The sequence below is a fragment of the Lepisosteus platostomus genome, chromosome 20, assembly GCF_059453375.1.
Source record: "Lepisosteus platostomus isolate fLepPlt1 chromosome 20, fLepPlt1.hap1, whole genome shotgun sequence".
Lineage (NCBI taxonomy): Eukaryota > Metazoa > Chordata > Actinopteri > Semionotiformes > Lepisosteidae > Lepisosteus > Lepisosteus platostomus.
In genome coordinates, this window is record NC_142630.1 from 17208034 (window position 1) to 17228584 (window position 20551).

Genomic DNA, 20551 nt, shown 5'->3' on the forward strand with positions numbered 1-20551 from the left:
TAAAATTGCTAACGATGTCACTGAAACTTCTCTCAAGCACGGTCACACTTTTAAACATACGACACCTTATGGGTCTATATACAGTACATAAAAAAATCAGTGATTTTCAGAAGACATACGGTTATTTCACTTACATTTTCTTTAAAAAAACGTAATTTTACTGTAAAACCCGTGTTTATGTAAGGTGTTGGGCAATCAGTCAAAGCCTGGAATTTTTCAGTTTTCAGGAATTTTTCACAAGTCAGCATACGATGAAGCTTGAAGTGCAGACTTTAAAGGGTAGTTTCAGCTATTATCTCACATTTGTTTACCTGAATTAATATAGGGTAGTTCAGGATTAGAGATGATAATTAGATTTTGTGAAGACTTGACATCTGTTCAGACATTAGCTGTTCCTTTCTTCCATGTTTGGAATGCTCAAATACCACTGCCCACTTTTTTGTCTGCTGTCCGGTGCCTGAATTACAGCAAGGGTCCAAAATGAGCTAGTGTCACGATGACTAGGAATGAGTCAATCCTAAATTAACACTGTGCTGGTAGAAACAGAGCTCAAAGATGAACACCTGCCAAAGCTGATGGCTCTGGTGCCAACACAGGCAAATGTGGAAAACAGGCAGGTCTTGAACATCCGTATCTACCAGAATATTCATACCAAAATCCTTTAATAAATGTCAACAGTAGCTACGGCCACTGAAATAATTTCATATGTGAAAATATTTAGCAACTTAAAGTGCATCTAGAGTAACCAAAATAGCAGATACAATTTGAAACTGCCAACAAGGAAAGACTATTTTATTACAAAAACACATGACATTCATGTGCAAAAATAGGATAGGTCAAGTTGACATCTTTAAACAATCCACTACTGTACACAGACTTGGGAGACATTTGTCAAAGAGCATAAAAAAGATTTTGGGTCACCAGGGAACAGTTTTAATGAAGTATAAAAGTGATAGCAACACTAAAAAAATAAATGTTTGAAAAGAAAAAAAATCTCCCACCTCATTTATAACAGTTGACATTTGCTTTAATCACGTCTATACTAATTCCTTAAAACAAGACACATCTCTTAACAGCTGTAACAAAACACTGGACAAAAAAGTCTGGCAAATCCACAGAGCCCTCTGCCGGGTCACTCTGCTCCTTCTGAGGCTGCGCTCACAGAGACAGCTCAATCCCTCGCTGGAGCTAGTGGACAGGAATCTCCTCAGTTATAAATAAAATTGAACCTGCAAGCAGAAATTAATCAACGTGAGAGCCCACACACAGCCTCAAACATGCAGATGAGACAAAACATCAGCCCGACCTGCCACATTAAACCCACCAGGATCAAGTTGGAGCTAAACGTATATCAGGATATTAACAAAAAACAATTGTAAATACACCAAGAGCATCATCAAAGCAAAACTCAATGTGACACAGCATGTGTCTGAAGTGTGTGGACATGATTCCTGTCCCTAATGGACAAGACTTCGGCCGCACCTACTCCCCTCATAGAGCCCAGAACTCACCTGCTCAGAAGCTGTGGCAGGCTGGAGATGATGGGTCCGTAGCCGGGAGCATTATCGTACAGCTCAAACAGGGGAGCAGCCACTAGTTTGTAGTTCTTGGGCACGGCAAACAGGGCTGAAGCAAAATGTTTTTTTTTACTATAGACAACAGTTCAGTTCAATGCTTTATTCCCACAACTAATTGCATGGAATTTGGGTCAGTTATCTCATACAATTAAAGACATACAATACAAACATATACGGCATAGACCCAGTAACAGAATGCATCCACCCAATACATTCACACACCAGCAACAAATTAATAACAGTGAGACAGATAACAGTGGGGCCTGATGGAGTAACAATGAGATGTGCAAAATCTCAAAAGTTAAAGTGAAAAAGTAAAACCTTTGAACACTCATAATCAGTACTACATTTTGATCTCATTCCATTGCTTGAGTTTTATAGCTACAAGCAGATGCAAGATAATGCCAGAGAATCTTAGTGCTGCCTTTGACATGGTTGACCACTCTGTTCTGGAAACCAAGGTTGAGTTTGAGGTTGGCTTATGTGGAACCGTCCTTAACTTCATACTTAACTAATCGTTTTCATTATGTTTAAATATCTAATAATTGTACTGCTTCATCAATGTCGCCAGTTCAATTTGGGGTACCACAGGGATCAGTGCTGGGACCAATATTGTTCTCTCTCTACATGCTGCCGCTAGGTAGGATAAACGAAAACATAATATTAACTTTCATTCATATGGCTAATGACACTCGAATATACATTTCGTTTACACCTAACGACAACTCGTCTATTATCACTTTATAGTTAATTGCTTGGTTCTGTTTTTTGGAGGCAACAATATTGATAGGACTACTATAACTTCAGCACTTAATTCAGAGGATTTAAAATGTCCCTCAAAGACTCAGCATGCAACCTAGGCGTCATATTAGACACAAGATTCTCATTTAACTCTCATGTTAAATCAGTATCAAAAACATGCTTCCTACAGTTAAAAAATATTGAAAAGGGCAGATTCTCTCCACTCAAAGAAAGAGAAATTAATACATGCTCTTGTATACAGCAGGTTAGACTACTGCAATACCCTACTATCAGGGAGCACCCACCACTCTTTCAACACCTTACAGCTAATTCAGAATGCAGCAGCTAGAATTGTTACTAGGAGCAGAAAGTACAACCATATCCCTTATACTTAGCTCTTTTCATTGGCTTCCTGTTAGGTATTAATTTATTCCTTTTTTTAATTGTATAAGTATAAAGGGGTTGGGCACCCAGTTGACCTTGGATCCCTAGAGGTTCTTTTCTCCTAAGGACTTTTTGGTTCCTCTCCTCCATTGTCTTCTGGTCTGTCTGTTCTGTATTCACAACATGTATGGTCACGTGCTTTGTTAAGCGCACTGGGGCAACCTTGTTGTGAATAGCGCTATATAAAAATAAATTGAATTGAATCTGAGAATCTCAGCTCTGTAGCCAACATCCTCAGGTCAGGCAGCAGAAGAACAAATCTCTTACCCTTTTCTTGCAGCTGCACAAGGAACAGCTTCTTGTGCTCCTTGGGTTTGGTGATGTGAGCTGGAATATATGGATACTGCAAAGCAAAACCGAAAAGAGAATGTGAACAGACTACCTTAGTGTGGGAAGAGAAGCTGGTACAAGAGTTACAGCAACTCAGGGGAGTCAGCACACAACATATACATACACAGTGCTGTACAACACTTATAAAACATCTGTGCTTCCAGCAGTCTGTGATTGAATATGGATAGTAATAATCCTCACACAAGCCAGAAAAAAAACTAAATAAGAGACCGTAGTAAAACGTTACATGGAAAGTAGATCACTTTTTGTTTTCTTAATCCTTCCAGTATTCACAGTATTCTTGTATAGCTGGAAGTAGAAATAAGCTACTCAGCCATGCTACTGAAGCTGACACGCTGGTTTCTTTCGAGAAATGACTGGATGAGTTCTTCAGATCAATTATCTACAAACAACCAAACGAGTTTGTAGGGCCAAACAGGGGTCCTCTCACTTGTAGGGGCCATGCGGTGGCTTTGTGGCTCAGGATCTGCGCCTGTGGCTGGACGGTTGCCGGTTCGTATCCCGCAGCTGCCAGAGGAATCCTATGCCGTTAGGCCCCTGAGCAAGGCCCTTAACCCCAACTGCTACAGGGGTGGCGTATAAATGGCTGACGCTGTGCTCTGACCCCAAGCTTCTCTCCCTGTCTGTGTGTCTTATGGAGAGCAAGTTGAGGTATACAAAAAGTCAAATTCCTAATACAAGAAATTGTATATGGCCAATAAAGTGATCTTATCTTGTAACCTTCCCTATGTTCTCAGCTGTACTTTGTGTGCATGTGTGTAGGCACTTAAACTGAAGGACTAACCTGTGGAGGCTCAAAGTTGGGTCGCCACCAATTGCCTATGCAGTCATCAATCACCCAGTCCTGCTGGACTCCGTCCTGACGTCCCAGAATCTGGTGATTAAAAAACTTTTAAAAACTAATTGCATGTCGGCCAAAAAGCAGCAGCACAAGTCTTTTAATGAAACTGATGAAAAAACACAGTAAACACTCACACATCATAAAAAACTGAAAAGAAAGAATGGATTTCTCCATTTACACTGTGAGCAGACTCAGTGTGTGTAGTGCTACACAGCAGACAGAACATGGATGTCACAAAAGAAAACACAACCTGCTTATAAATCAGTGCTTAGCTATCACAGCCTCAGAAGCTAACCTAAATGAACTACCACAGATAATGGATTTTAAACATCAAGCAAAATAGTGTACTATGAGAATACCAATCAAACAGAAAGAAACCTGTGTAAAGAGATACATTTTTGATAGACAAGAAATTCTTTACTAAATCAATACCTCTGTCATAAGGCGCTTGAGTCCTTCCACTTCATCTTCCCCTGGGTTTAATTCTCCACCTGGTCTGAAAGACAAAACAACTCAATGAGCCGCAGTAAAAACAACACACACCTGCAGCCATTTCAGACATAAGAACTGCAAGCAGGAGTCAGTTGAGAGAAGCAGAAAATTCCATTTGAACACAAGCCAAGATAAAGACATCAGGACTCAAGAAAGGTTACAAACAAGGGGTCATGTGGTCCTGCTTGCTTGTGTGGCTGCTGATCAGATGGTCCTGGAGTGCACACGAGGAGCCGGCCTGAACCACCTAGCTTACTCCAACTACCAGCTCCTGCACTTGTCTCCTCCTTCATCCCACCTGACCCTGGTTTTCCTCTCATTAAGCTGTCAGTGATCCCTTGGGCTTAATTCTGTCAGCACCTTAGAGCAGTCTTAATTCTTCACTTCACCCAGAATGCCTTGTCCTGAGTTAACTAGCCACCTAGATAACCATGGCTTCCTCTCCTGGAGGTCGTCGTTCAGCGTTCCTACTCTCAAGCCTCATAGCCAGGAGGTCACACACGCCACCCCAGCCCTGCTGGATACTCACAGCTTGAAGAAGGTGGTGCCCAGCTGCAGCAGCAGCACATGCGGCAGCCTGTGCTCGTGCACGATCAGAACCCCCTCCACCGTCCGCCGCATCCCGATCTTCTCAAACTCCTCTCGCATCCGCTGGAACCGCGCCGCCACCGAGCTGTCCTTCTCGTACAGGGGCTCCTTCGTGCCAAAGGTGTAGTTGGTCAGCGGGTACCTGCAACAGAGAGACTCAGCGAATCAGCTCGGTGACAACACCCGCTGCAGGAGCCCAGAGAGGGAGCCCCATCCAAGGCTTCAGCCTGGTAGTGTACTGGTGCTGCACGACATTTTCAGCACAAGTGTTCCCTGCGACCCTATACTGGATAAAGAGTGAGAAAATGGGTGAACTGTAACATCATACTGGCAAATTTTCTTTGTTGACTGGCATTAAACTGGCCGCCCTTTAACGCACAAGACTCCTACAGCTTGAGAACTAATTTCCTCGTCCTGCAGCCTTAAGTCTTAAGTCTTTTTCGTCATTTACCACAGTAAAGGGGAACATTTTCAAAAGACACCAGCTGGCTCATCCATCATTTAGCCTGGCCACGCAAAGTCGTTTCATCTCAATACTGAGTTTCTACGCCATCGTTCAGACAGAAAGCAAGTTCAATTACAAACTTAAGTCGAGATCTTTACAGAAAACAGCATAGCCAAAAAAAAAAGAGACAAATTAAATACTAAAAGATTTTTCGTTCAGCAATGCTGTGCAAGATCCGCGACAAACAACGATAAGGAAGTAGAAACAAGGCTCACAGGTTGATGGTGCGCTCCAGGGTGAGCGGCTTGGTCGGCTGCGGGATGTATTTGTTTCCGAACTGAGTGACTCCGCGGGGCCAGCCGGTCTGTGATCGGTTGGGAGGCACGACCGACATGATTCTCCTAAAGCCTGTTAATTCCCACAAAAAGCAAAACGGTGGTAAAAAAAAACACCGCGAAAAAATAAAGACTAAGGACCCTTTCTCTAAAGAACTCTGTAAATGTAAAACAAAAGAAAACAGAATTGCACCGAACAAATAAATTCCGGCCACAATCACACACACTCCCTCCACTATCCACAAACAACTACATCCGGGACAACAAAGAGGCCCGTTTCCGTTTTACGACAGACTCCGGCTTTGCGATAGAAGACGTCGCTGTTTGGCTACCATTGTATGATAATTGAAATCAAAACAGAAACGTGCAGTAATGAATGTGATGTGCGTTCTAATAAGAATACCGCTGTTCGTTTGTTGAAGTTGAATTTGTAAAACCAGACAGGATTATTTGTATTTTCTAATGAAAGCATCTTTGAGAAGATTTACCTCTGTTAAGTAGCAGCAGTGGGTTCTAATGGGACAGTAGTGGTTAATTTAAATGACATTTTTATTGAACATGCTATTTGGTAGATAGCTTTATCTTGACGTGATTGACTGTAAATGGCACCTTGAATGTGTTACTCTGGGATATGGGCACGGTATTTGTTTAGTGTTTAATGTGGCAACCCTCAATGGGGTGTTATTAGGGCAAGAAGATGCTGCAGAGAGCTGATGGTTCTTTGCCCAAGTTCTGATCAGTGATTTAAATAACATAATAATTATAATTCCTTACACATATTTAGAGCTTTTCTACACACTCAACTCAAAGTACTACACAGGTAATGGGGATCCCTTCCACCACTGCCAGTATGCAGCCCCACCTGGATGATGACAGCAGCCATAGTGCGCCAGAACGCTCACCACACATCAGCTATCAGTGAGGAGGAGAGCAGAGTAATGAAGCCAGTTCAGAGACGGGGATTATTAGGAGGCCATGATTGTTATGGGAAATTTGTCCAGGACGTTTGGTTAACACCCCTACTCTTTTCAAGAAACACACTGGGATTTTTAATAAATACAGAGAGTTATGACCTTGGTTTTACGTCTCATCCAAAGGACGGACCCTTTTTTTTACAAGAAAGACTGCAGGGTGACCACCTACTGGCCTTACTAACACCTCATACCTCAGGCTCATACTTGCTTAGTTTCAATGGCCTGTCAGTGATGAGTTGCAGGGTGATATGACTGCTGGCTGTATGTTATCCAGACCGCTATTCATCCACCACTTAAGGTTTCTAGTGAACAGTAACCAAGTGAACACAGACTGTAAGTGAATTAATTTGTCAAAATAAGCATTCCCCCTGTTTCCACCAGAGGAAATCTGGTGCCTGAGTTACAAGTGCTGTCACAACCCAAATGTCGCTGGCTGAAAATTATGCCTTTCTTTTAATGGGCACTGTTAAATAATTACATGCATACGATATTATCTTTCAAATTAAATGAAACATTTTAAAAAGAACAAAAATGTTGATTCCTGTAACATACTGTACTGTACTGAAATGTGAGACGTACACACACATTTCACTGGCCAGAGACAGCTTCTGCATGTCATGCTGGTGATTCTTATGAAGGGTGAAACATGGCTGTTGGAAGTGATATTATGCAAAGTGAAGTAGGAATTGAAGTCTGTTTAGTTGGTTCTGTTTGTTTAGTGCTATGAAATGGTGAGAAGCTCATTAATGTTAAATCCCAGACTTATATATGTCCATTTTCATCCATTAATTTTCAAGGACTATTCAGTCGAGTACTGTAACCTGGCAGACAATGGACACAAGGCAGAAAATACCTTGGACAGAGGTTGCCAATCCATCACAGGGCACTCCAACATGTATAAGGGGCAGGAAACCATTGTGAACACCACGCAGAAGGTGCCCCAGGCCAGATTCTATGTCTGTTATATGAACTATTTTATATTGTCACTGCTAATCTCTCAGTGTGTGCAATAAGGCTTGACTATATGTGGCAATTTCAGAAGCAAAGATATACTTCCCTTTTCAGATTCTGGGCATAAAAAATAATATTAAAAAATAATTATTGACTCTTCCTGGTCTCTGCTTTGGAATAGAAAAATTAGTTAGCTTAAAAATGTGAAATGAAATTTCAGTTTATTTTCAAAAATGTAAAGTTACCATGTTTATCTGTCTGAGCTGTTCCGGCTCCTCATTGCATAGAGGTTTTTGCCAACTTCCTCAGCCAGCTGACTGTCAGTGTCTCTCAGCACTCTGGTCTTCTCACAATGCAGCAGTCCAACAGCACAGCCTCTAATCACACCCAGGGAGCTGTGGCCCCCAGTGTTGTCCTGGGGCTCTGCGTGCTGGTGGGGGTCCCCGGCAATGCTGTGGTGATCTGGGCTTTGCTCACCAAGCTGAGGAGAGTCACCTTCACCGTGAAGCTCATGCTGAACCTGGCCATCACCGACCTCCTCACACTCATCACCCTGCCCTTCTGGATCTACGCCTTGCTGGCCACCTGGGTGTTTAGAAGCGGCCCATGCAAGTTCCTGTCCTATATCATCTACTGCAGCATGTACGCCAGCGTGCTCAGCGTCACCCTGATGAGTGTGCAGCGATTCATCATGGTTCTCTACCCTCAGGCCAAGCTGAGGCTGCGCCACAAGGGGGAGAACGCTGTGCTCCTGGGGATCTGGGCCCTCGCCAGCCTCTTCGCCAGCCCCATGATCAAAGTCCGGGACGTGGTGGAGGACAGCGACTTGCAGAAGATGTGTTTGCCCAGGACATACAGTTCAGACAGCGAGAGAGTGGTGCTCCTGTTGCTGGAGACACTCCTGGGGTTCGTCATCCCTTATTCCATCCTGACCACCTCTTACATCTGCCTCACCAGGAGGGTGAAGCAAACTACCTTCGCCAGCAGCACGAGGCTGGAGAAGGTGGCCACTCGGATCGTGGTGGCCTTCTTTGTCTTTTGGCTCCCCTGCCACGTTTTCAATGTGCTCAAAGTCTGCGCCATCCTCCTGAAGACTTCCAATATGGACGCATCTGCAAAGCTGGAGAGTGTGTGGGAGGCAGGCAACGATGTAGCAGGATCTCTGACGTTCCTCAACAGCTGCCTCAACCCGTTCCTGTACGCCTTTGCCTCACGTAGCCTCTGGAAAGACGCCCAGGAGAAGGGTGTGCTCACAGCGCTTTGTCTTTGCAATGGTGACCATTTCAACCAACAAGATGAGATGACCTAGTACATCCAGGTGCTTCTCTGCAGTCTGTTTCTGATCCGCTTCCAAAATATTCAGAACTCAGATGCTGAAATGATTTGCATGGTGTTTTCACAAGAAAACAAAAGATATATAGAAATTGAAACAAACTATGCACTTTTACACCCCTCAATAAGGAAATTAGTATGCATTTTATGAAAACAATATACTTTGTGACATGGAATAAAATGAGCTAGAGCCTGCTGTATCCTGCAGGTGAGTCCATGCAGATTTAAATTGTTTTCATTTACATCAACAATAAGGGCTTCAGTTATTATACTAAGTGTTGTAGTTACTGGCTTGCATTGACTGTTTTTTTTTAGTTTGATGTTAAACCCTCAGTTGTAATGTGTCTCATTTGGAGGTTTAGTAAACCAAAGGTAGTAAATCTTTCGTGTATTTTAGATTTCATGATTACTTTTTATTGAAATAAATCTTAAGCTAAATCTTATGTTTAATAGAATAGAAACAATTGAAACAGGAAAGCTAACAGTAAAGTATATAATCCCAGTGTTAAATATTACTGCTCCATTAAAGAGAAATTGGTTATTTAAGTAGATTCTGGATAGATGGCACATTTAATTCTCTTACAACTTTGTCTTTCGCCTGATTTGCTGGCTGCCTGAGAGGTGTTGCTGTTAAACTCTGTGTGGATATCTCACCACACAACAGAGGGGTGAGACTGAGTGCCTGGAGCAGGTTGGTCTGTGTAGACACTTTTTTGCTGCTATCTTTTGTCTTAAACACTGTTAGAAACTAGACCAGAAGTAAATGCATAGGGTTGATTGTGTTTTTTGTTTCCTGCATTTAGGCTTTGACTGATTTGGGTTGGATTGCTAACTGATTTCCAAAATGCTGTATTGTTGTCTTGAAAACAATTTGCATATTGTTTTATCTTTACATTTGCAAGTAACTGTAACCTGAGCAAAAGTGAATTAGATCTTTGTTGCTTTTTCCTCATATTTTTATCATGTGATTTTTTTACCTCCTTCAACAGATTACATTTTTTCCTCTTCCCTTTTTGTTTTTTTCTTTTTTGAAAATTATGGAAATCTGGACTACAAGCTTAACAATATTAGTGTTACTAACGATGGAAGAGGTTATTGTTTTTACTGCTGTTAGTTTCTTACCAGCCTAATACTTTATGAACTGTCTGTTTAATGAGCAAAAGGAAAGAAATACAGCTATCAAAGATATTAGCATTTAAGATGAATGTTTTCCTGAATTGTATGTTCCACTGATGTATCCCGTGAAGGAATAAAACATATACAGTATATATTTCTCCCTCTACATTACCTTTGCCTACTGCCTTGTCTCTCTCACACCTGAAGAAGGCTCCATGGCCGAATCTTTTTGTTTTCTCTCTTCTTTTTTTCAACATGGAATAAACCTATTACTTGTTCCTTTGCAGCCTACGCATGCTGACGCAGCTCCCCACCTGAACATATACAGTAAATACTTGAGGGAAGGCTGAATCTATCTATGAGTGAAAATATGCACATGGTTAAGGGTAAAATAGGATTTACAGCAGGCATGGTAGGAATCAAGTGCTAGAGACAGAAATTACAAAAAGCACTGGACAGCCCATACCCACCCTCAAAAGAAAAAGAGCTGTTCTCTGACTGCTCGATAAGTAACCAAGGTCCACTCTCTGAGCCCAGCCTTCACCAGACACCCTGGGAATGATGAGACTAAGCCAGTGAATTATCACCACACCGTCTCACAGAGACCCAGGGAAAGATATTACACTGAAAACCACAACTGCACAGTCATGAAAAACAAACTTCAACTTGACTTCATCATGAAGCACTGAGAAAGTTAGTCACTGACAGAGCTGGGGTCATTAATCACCCTACTTCCCCAGGGGAGCAGAGGTTCCCATTGCCTTCATTCTAAACAGCCTCCCTGTACAAACTCAGTATCTTGAAGGGGTCTGTGCAGGGCATTACACTGTTTGCGCTGGAGCAGTAGCTGATGAAGATGAATGTTGGAGTTCACAGGGTTTCCTTTTCAGAACTGGCCTTCCTCCATCGTTTGAAGTTTTAAGATCATGCAGAGGTATCCAAATATTCCTGAAGTGTATTGAATAAATACACTGAAAACATGTGGAAAATAATAGCTTCATTAGCGCGGTGTCATTAGCACATCAAGCTTTTCATGTCGTATTACTTTCTGTTACTTTTAGAAATTTCACAGTGAGTCAGAACTAGTCACATTATACACCTGGCAACAACACGGCAGGAGCATTTCTGAAACAATAAAAATGAATCTAACAATGAAAACAAACATCCAATATCAAGGTGGGTATAAATTTTAATAGCCAGCACAACCTATCCGTTCTTATGGGTTTATGGAGGAGGGTCCTTTTACAGCAATCTTGAAATTCAAATGTGACATGTCTATATTTTGATGTGGTGAATTCAGCTAAGCTCAGAAAACTTGCTACAGTTGAACTGCCCTTCCCGGTTTTAATTTTTTGAAGTATAAACTGGAAATCCTGCCTTGTGCTCGACTGAACCATTTTTTGATTTTTTGTCCTGCATGAGCTTAATGTTCATCTACAAAATGGCTGTAGTTGTTTATGCAGCTGTCTGTGCACATGTACAGTAGCTCTGCCTTAGTGTCTGTCTGTGCACTTGTACAGTAGCTCTGCCTTAGTGTCTGTCTGTGCATTGCCCTGCAGGGCTCAGCGGAGCTGAGTTTTCATCGCAATGAGGAGGAGGCTCACTGAGAGCAAAGGCAATATAAGAGGCTTGTGGCAGAAAACCCTTTAGATCACTTTTCCACTTCAGGAGAATTTTCGTTCTTCTAGACCTTTTGTTCTTTCGTCTTACCTCTTTAGCCGTGGTTTGTGGTCCCCAACAACTTCAGTAATCCAGTTCCTTTAAAAAAAAACAAAAAAACATGTTTATAGGAAGCGATGGTTAATTTCCATTAAAGAGAACAATGGCTTTCTTAACCATATGCAAAGCTTCCTCCTGGTAAGGCTTCATCGTCATACAGAGTGCTTCAACCACGTTAGGTTTCATTTGTACAATGAAAACAACTTCTGTACAATAGGCGTTCCTGTTCTTAATCAGCGCTCAGATTCCGGCTCCTCATTATGTAGAGGTTTTTGCCAGCTGTCAGTGTCTATCAGTTTATCTCTCTGAGCTGTCCCAGCTCCACATTGCATAGAGGTTTTTACCAACTTCCTCAGCCAGCTGACTGTCAGTGTCTCTCAGCACTCTGGTCTTCTCACAATGCAGCAGTCCAACAGCACAGCCTCTAATCACACCCGGGGAGCTGTGGCCCCCAGTGTTGTCCTGGGGCTCTGCATGCTGGTGGGGGTCCCCAGCAATGCTGTGGTGATCTGGGCTTTGCTCACCAAGCTGAGGAGAGTCACCTTCACCGTGAAGCTCATGCTGAACCTGGCCATCACCGACCTCCTCACACTCATCACCCTGCCCTTTTGGATCTACGCCTTGCTGGCCACCTGGGTGTTTGGAAGCGGCCCATGCAAGTTCCTGTCCTATATCATCTACTGCAGCATGTACACCAGCGTGCTCAGCGTCACCCTGATGAGTGTGCAGCGATCCATCATGGTGCTGTACCCTCAGGCCAAGCTGTGGCTGCGCCGCAGGGGGGAGAACGCTGTGCTCCTGGGGATCTGGGCCCTCGCCAGCCTCTTCGCCAGCCCCACAATCAAAGTCCGGGACGTGGTGGAGGACAGCAACTTGCAGAAGAAGTGTTTGCCCAGGACATACAGCTCAGACAGCGAGAGAGTGGTGCTCCTGTTGCTGGAGACACTCCTGGGGTTCGTCATCCCTTATTCCATCCTGACCACCTCTTACATCTGCCTCACCAGGAGGGTGAAGCAAACCACCTTCGCCAGCAGCATGAGGCTGGAGAAGCTGATAACATGGATTGTAATGATGTTCTTTGTCTTTTGGTTACCTTATCACATATTCAACCTGCTGTACGTCTACACTACTTTGAAGAAAGTGTCCACAGAGGGCACGTCCTTGGTGGGGAAAGTTTTGGAGGTGGGCACCAACATAGCCGGGTCTCTTGCTCTGGTCAACAGCTGCCTCAACCCGTTCCTCTACGCCTTCGCCACGCACAGCATCCGCAGGGACATCAGGTCCAGGAGGTTTTTGCAGCGCTTCAGGCTGGTCTGCAGTTCCAAAGGCGGGGACAACCTCACGCAGGACTCTCAGAATCGCGCCCAGGCGACAGGGCTCTGTGTGCAGGCCAGCTGCCAGCCTGACCAGGACAGCTGCGCTCCGAGGTGAAGCTCTTTTTGTTTCTGCATTAGCAGTTTCACAGGACTGGAGTGTGGCAGCTTAGACAGGGTGTTTATGCTAAATATTTAGCCATTTGTGTCTGTTGCCTGGCATGAGACAATGCTTAAAAGCTCTGAAAAGCTCTGTTTTGTGGCTTAAGGTGTAAATGGGGGAAGACAGGGGGTACAATCCGACACCTGCCCTGTCAGGGCACAAGGAAGAAGTATATCTGCTAATCCGGTGATTTACTCTGATACAACACAAGAAAATGAACAGGGGATTCAGAGAAAAGGCTTTTCATCAATATTTATTAGAGAATAACAGAAAATAATTATGTAAGCATTTGCTAAATTTAGAATTATTCTGTCACTGTTTTATATACAGTATTTATTTGATGGTGATAAGTATTTCAATGTCTAGTTTGAAATTAGATTCCAGTGCAATGTTTGCATGTGCAGTTTAAGTGCATTTTATTAAATCACTGAATTTTGCTTAATTATAATATCAGAGGTTCTAATTTACTTAGTTTTTGATGCATTAAATGAAAATGTCAATATTAGTCTTTCAGCTGTGTTAGTGCACAGCTCGATATTGCCTTAAAGCAGTGGTTCTCAAACTGTGGTACGCGTACCGGCAGTGGTGCGTGGAGTGCCGCCAAGTGGTACGCCAAATGACCATGGAACTGTGTCGTGTGCGCTGAAAAATCGGGACGGGTTTTCATATTTTGTATTTTAATACGTGTCGAATACGCAGCCTACGTACTACGATACAGTGCGCGCTAATACTTTAGTGGACACAAGAGATACTCTGTAATTCTATACCACTCTATAGGAATGCGTGCTACGGATGCAAATAACCAATTGTATTTAAAAAAGCTACTGTATCTCCAGCAAATAGGGAGAAAGGAGAATGTGCGTGATTTTGGAACAATGCCAACGTTGTAAACACAGGAATGCATAGAAATACGTGCTACAAACGCAGGTAATCTTGTGAGCACACGAAAGCGTGATAACAGAAAAATATTTAAGAACTGTTCTAATTTGAGAAAAATACACCGAGCGTCTCTGTGTTTTGCTCCCATGCGCATGAAATAAAAACTTTAAATAAATACGGAAATAAAAACGGAAACACGGAAAAATACAAGTTTGCGGATTGCTAAAGCAGGTAGCTACAGTACACTATTTCTGAAGAACCTTATTTACCGTTGGCAAAAGAGCTGACACGTATTATGTATGGAGAAAAAGCTGCTAAACAGCTCGACCTGCTGCCCCCCTCCCCCTGAAAGACACTGTCATTCATAGAATTATTGAAATGAAGAATTATATCAAAAGTACACTGAGTCTGTAGTCGATTTGGCCAATTTGCTCGTTTACGTTAGATACGAGTTTGAGGGCATGTCCCATGAAGACTTTCTGTTCTGTAAACCGCTACCAACAGGAACTACAGGAGAGCACATATTTCAGCTTCTGAATGAATTTATCGAAGAGAATGGCCTCGACTGGATAAAATGCGTCTGAGTTTGTACAGACGGTGCTAGAGCAATGACAAGCCGACATAACGGTGTAGTTGCACGAATTAGAGAGGTTGCTCCAGAAATTAATGTACGCATTACAACATCCACCGCGAGACCTTTGCCGTCAAGAAAATGCCTGACGATTTAAAATCTGTTAGACTCTGTTGTGAATTGTATCAAGGCTCGATAAATTAATTCACATCTGCTTTGCTCAACTAAACAGGCTCACCCCTCTCACTGAAATGGTGCTTTTTTATTAGTTGTTGTTAATGTTTTTTTTTCTGTAAAACACTTTGAGAAGCCACCTTTAAAGGCGCTATATCAAATTAAGTTTATTATTATAATATTTATTATATGTATGTGTGAGTGTGTGTGCACACGCGCTCATGTTGGTCATTGAGAATTTCTGGGGTTCCTATGAGATGATGACTTGTAGGTGGTACTTGGATGCTTTGGTTGGATTAGGGGTGGTACGTGGTCCAAAAAGTTTGAGAACCACTGCCTTAAAGGATCTAATGGTCTGAAATTAATCAGCAAATGCAGTTCTTTGACTGTTGAGGGTTCTTAGAAATACATTTAAAAACAGTCGTGCTTGCACCATAGATATTCAACTATTACATTTCCTCTGCATGATGGTTTCAGCTGATTAAGGTGGTACAGCCTCAAATCCCATAAGTGATACTAGAGCATTCTTATGCAACACGTATCAGCAGGTAAGTGCAGCAAACATATATCCGGCCTTCTTCTGTTCTGTTCTCTGTATGCACTTGGAGAATGACTGTGCAGCTTTAGTTTGACTGATAAAGATAAGACTGTGGAGAACTCCGTGCTGTAACATTATTTTGTGGTCATGATCTTTGCACTGATACATACTGTAAAAACTGTTTTTTAACTGGTGCTTTTTATCTTCACCAGAATACATTCATCCGTTGTAAATGATAAACATTTTTAATAGCAATAGCCAACATTTGTCTTTTATTATTGTTAAATAAAAGCCGTTGTTTTGAGTCATGATTTGAAAGTGCACAAGGAAGGTGACTCTCTGATAATGTTAGGGATAGAGTTCCAGAGCTTTGGGGCATAACAGGAGAAGCCCTGTTACCCATAGAGTGTAGATGGGCTTGGGGGACAGGACGGATAGGAGACCAGAATTAGAAGAGCGATGATAGTAGATCAGACAGGTACTGAGGTGGCAAGCTACAGTATGCAGAGCCTTACAGGTCAGAAGGAGGATTTTGAAGTCAACATGAAATTTGACAGGAAGCCAGTGCAAGGACTCCAGGATAGGAGTAATGTGATCACTTTACACAAGACCTGGTCAGGACTGGGTGCCAAATTCTGGACATACTAAAGTTTGTTCAATTTTACAATATTTTGTACGTGGAGCAAATGTCAAGCCTGGATCAAATATCATCCCCAAGCTCTTCAAATTAAGATTTTCAAGTACTGTGCCATCTACAGATAGGGTTACTGCACTGGATTTATATTGTTCGTGGAAAGTGCTGAGAAGTCTGCAGTTTAAATGAAGGAAATTTTGAGTCATTCAGGTTTTCATGTTAGCGATGCATTTGACATTGCAGAGACAGCCATTTCAGTGTCAGGATTAGTATGGATGTAGATTTGAGTATCATCAGCATAGAAATGATAATTAAGAACATCTTAATAGCTGACCAAGTGGGAACATGTAAATGCTGAACAGTAGGAGGCCCTGTATAAAGCACTGAAAAACACCAGACTTCAGAACTGGAACTCCCAAGAGAGACAAAGTGTCAGTGATCTGTAAGGTAAGACTTAGACCAAGAACAGTGTCAGAAACTCCACTGTTCTCAAGATGAGAAAGTAAGACATCATGATCAACAGTGTCAAAAGCAGCACTGAGGTCAAAGATAGGATGAGGTCAAGGATAGAAAGAGAAGCAGAATCAAAAAGCCACAAGAAGATCATTAGTGACTTTACTCAGGGCATTTTCTGTGCTGTGTAGTTGTCTGAAACCAGATTGGAATGGTTTTAAGAGGTTCATTCTAATACAGAAAATGTGATTTTAAATATGATCCTAAATCTGATCTTGATGTAGGAGTGATTTCACACTGTGTCTGTGCTCAGGACACAGCCAATCACAGTGAAGTGTACAGCTATAAAACAGCATATTGTTACAGCGTTAGGTGACTGAGAAGTGTCTCTTAGATTTTAGATTTTAAATTTGTGACACTGGGAAGAGTAAACACTTCAAACTTCAAAGGAGAGGGGATGTTTGCTGAAGTCTGGAGGGTAGAAACAATTATAAAGTTTATCTTAGTATACCTAGGTAAGGCGTGGGTTAATGATTGCAAAGGAGCAGGACAGAAACAGAGAATATAAGAACATGATGAGGACAGAGAAGAAAGGAGGGGAAGAAGAAACAAGGAGAGCAGGGAAAGGAGAGAGGAGTCAGAGGAGTTGGGACTTGAACCCCCTACTTCATGATCATCCAAATCTGACTGCTGGTATGTATTTGAACCTTGTTAGAGAGAACATGCTTTTCTGATTTTTTTTAGGGAACTTGAGATTCCTGGGTAAAAGATACCTCAGTTAGAAACGTCTTTCCTGCTTAGGGTGCATTTTTATGGATAGGGATATAAGATCCCATTTATTTTGTGGCATCCGGGGTGCAGAGAAAGAGATTTAACTGCAGGTTTGTTTGTATTTAGTTATAAGGCATCTTCTGTGTTAGGGAACAAGTAATAGGTTTATTCCATGCTGAAAAAAAGAAGAAAGAGAATACAACGTCTCGGCTGTGGAGCCTTCTTCAGGTGTGAGATAGACAGGGCAAAGGGACTAACCGTGGAGAGCAGGAGAACGGAAAAAGACCCATATGGATAGCGGCGGAACGGGAAAAAGGCCCGGGCTCATTAGTGCATAGAGTTCAGTAATGCTGCATAGAAACCTATGCCCCCAGATAGCGGACGTGGGGCAACCTGGTGCTAGGCGGGTCTCAGGACATCCGAACGTCAATGCTGAGCGAGGGCAGAGTGCAAGACCCGGAAATAAATAGTCCAAGGGAAAGAGAGGGACCGGAAGGACAGCAGGCAGGAAACTAGGGACAGGACAGAGAAGGAGTGCCCTCTGGCTGCAGGGGGCGTGACAAGAACAAAGAATTTACGTGCCTCTAATTATACCAGCCGCTCAGGTATATTGCTAGAAAATCGGGGGTTATGAATAATTATTTCACTTATTAACTAAACCGCTCGGTCAATCCCTGATTTTCAGAAACCCCCATTTGTAAGAATATTTTTCTAGCTTCTCTGGATTAATTCCGAAATTATCTTTGGTTCCTAGAAAGCCGCAGATGCCAAATCCTGCAGATTTTTTAAACCTCCAGCAGAAATCAGATCAAGGGAATATAACAGTCTTATCTGTAAACTGGTTAATTTAAGGTTGCAGCAGAAAACTGGATACTAAGACACTGAGAACCTCTGACTTGGCTGTGAACCCCATCTGTAGAGCAATGGACCCCCTAACTGGTTGGTTATGTTACACCTGTGCACTGAAATAGTGAACCTTCAATAGACTTAATAACAGGTTTAATTTGAGCTCTTTAACTGTTTTCAAGTTCCTAAACATGTGGTAGGCTGCCTTTTATAGGGGAACTACAAGGCTATTTTTAAATCTGGAGTAAGAAAGAATCAGCATTGATGAGTGCATTTCAAACCACAATAAAAGTAAAATTTACATCACAAAATATCCAGGTATGCACATCGCCATGTTCTGCGATTCAGACTGCCTCTCGATTTGGAGGCAGTAGAGACGACAAATACTTACTTGTTAACTCTGCATACAATTCATGTTGGAAACTTTCTGTGGTGAAAGGTTAGTTGCACAACCTGTACTATTAGTCATTATAGTGACTAGTTAGCAGCAAGGGCCGCATCACGTCACAATTTGTGGGAACTCGAATATGAGTTTGCAAAAACATGGCGATTTACAATGCTTTCACAAAGGTTGTTATTTTGGGTTTAATATGAAATTTGTCATTTTTTTATATTGTCATATGAATTTATTTTGTTACTGAGATTTAATAGTCTGAGAAGTTGGGACTGCAGTTTCCCTTTAACTGTTGTGTTTCTTAAACAACTTTAGCAACGTAAGCAACTTTTGAGATGGAAAAAAAACCTTGCAAGAGGCTGATGAAAAACAACAGTTGTGGAGGTGCCCAGGAACAGGACTTGGAACCCCCAGCTATTGAGGCCCCAGTGACCACAAATCTCATGCTGGAAAATTATTGGCAGTAATAAACTACCGTGCCTGTGAAGACAGAGTGTTCTTACTGTAGCAAAGCACCACTCACCTACGGTCAATTGCTGTGGTGCAGCTGTGTTTACAGGTGTCTGTAAATCTCCAGCTTCTTCAGAGCAAGGAATGACTTCAGTTTGATCAATTAAGTATCAGTTGAAATATTGAGAGCTCAGGTGGAAAGAAAACCTGGAACTTTCTGGCCATTCAGGAATGGAGCTGTGCTCCTGCTATAGACTTATACAAGGCAATTGCTAACTTATTCTAATAATAAAGGCAGCTTTCCAAAGCTCTAAATATCTTTGTAGTTCCCCCTTTCTCCCTTTTAAACAACTGATGACCTCATGTGAAAAGGAAAAGAGCACCCTGAATCTGCTCTGTAAGTTATTAATTTAACTTTGTTGTTGCTGCTGAGACCGCTCCATGCAGCCGGTTTGTCCCGCAACACCTGGGGAAAGAAATGTAATCTGGGCTTCAGTACAATTCTGTATCTTTTCTTTCAGTACCTGGATCGCCCCGGCTCTCCACTGCACATGGCCTCTGCAAAGCAACAGTTCTAAAAATAGCCCACAGTGATTGTGGGGCCGATGAAGACTTGCTTTAAATTGACGTCAAGGGTTAAGATTGTGAGACTGAACATGTATCTAGGTCACTCAGCTAGAGCATGGTTGGTGCTTCACTGGGAGCAGAGACGAAATCTCTCAGAGCAGCTCAGCAGCTAGACCACAGAAAGAGCAGGACTGCCCGGAGGGGGCCAACAAACCACAATATCATCAGCAACAGGCCTCAGGGCACTCTGCTCATGACACCATTCTGCACGACTAATCACACCCCCCTCCAATCTCCTTGTGAGCTGATTGTCATGGCCATACAGTTACCTGAACAGGTTTGTGTTTACTGTAAGGGTCTGAGTGGAACTAGTGAACTACTTCGGCACCCGAGCTGCTTATCTCTAGTATTCTCTGTATATTCCCTTATTCGTATTGTGAGTAGTGTCAGAACAGGGAGCTCCATTAGCCTGGGAGCTGCGAAGAAGATGATTCCACACTGAAAAGTAAAACCACAGAACTCTTCACACATGGGAATCTTGCACACTCCCCCCTTCCTGCAGCTCACAGCTGAACAACCGGGCTCCAGCAAGTGCAAAACTGTGCTGAAAGGCCTGTCGTTTGTCAAAATGCACACCAGTCGCAAAGGTGACTTGATTGGTGGGTGAAATTCCCTCTTTCCTTTGTATTAAGGTGAAGCCAAAGGTCTTGTGACTAATTCCACAACATCAAGCACACCTGGAGGGTAGCACAGGCTCACAGGTTGCAGAACTTCTGCAGTGATGTTGCTCACAGCAGGAGGACGACACCGGGCTTAACCAAGAGGCAGCTGGAAGAAGCAGGAGTTGAGTACTGCCACACCACTTTTCATTGCCAAATGGAAAGAAAATATA

The 20551-nt window shown here is 42.6% G+C and overlaps 3 protein-coding genes across 4 annotated transcripts; 2 read left to right on the top strand and 1 right to left on the bottom strand.

The window, feature by feature from the left end:
* Nucleotides 1-1005: 1005 nt before the first annotated feature.
* On the bottom strand, nucleotides 1006-6090 carry nudt21 (nudix hydrolase 21). 2 transcript variants are annotated; one of them, XM_088614183.1, is made up of 7 exons: nucleotides 5755-6090; nucleotides 4976-5176; nucleotides 4387-4450; nucleotides 3898-4002; nucleotides 3030-3105; nucleotides 1512-1626; nucleotides 1006-1229 (listed from the first exon to the last, which is right to left on the bottom strand). In XM_088614183.1, the coding sequence occupies exons 1-7, from the start codon at nucleotides 5871-5873 to the stop codon at nucleotides 1208-1210; spliced, it is 702 nt and encodes a 233-aa protein (XP_088470309.1). In that variant the 5' UTR covers nucleotides 5874-6090; the 3' UTR covers nucleotides 1006-1207. The 2 variants fall into 2 exon arrangements, with proteins under 2 accessions (XP_088470309.1, XP_088470310.1); XM_088614184.1 differs by having other exon boundaries at nucleotides 3898-3987; nucleotides 5755-6089.
* Nucleotides 6091-7976: 1886 nt separating this feature from the next.
* Nucleotides 7977-10337, top strand: LOC148644683 (leukotriene B4 receptor 1-like). Its single transcript, XM_088614182.1, has one exon. It carries the CDS (start codon nucleotides 8092-8094, stop codon nucleotides 9046-9048), a length of 957 nt encoding a protein of 318 aa, XP_088470308.1. The 5' UTR covers nucleotides 7977-8091; the 3' UTR covers nucleotides 9049-10337.
* Nucleotides 10338-12180: 1843 nt separating this feature from the next.
* LOC148644684 (leukotriene B4 receptor 1-like) lies at nucleotides 12181-15848 on the top strand. Its single transcript, XM_088614181.1, has one exon. It carries the CDS (start codon nucleotides 12306-12308, stop codon nucleotides 13335-13337), a length of 1032 nt encoding a protein of 343 aa, XP_088470307.1. The 5' UTR covers nucleotides 12181-12305; the 3' UTR covers nucleotides 13338-15848.
* The last annotated feature ends 4703 nt before the right edge of the window (nucleotides 15849-20551 follow it).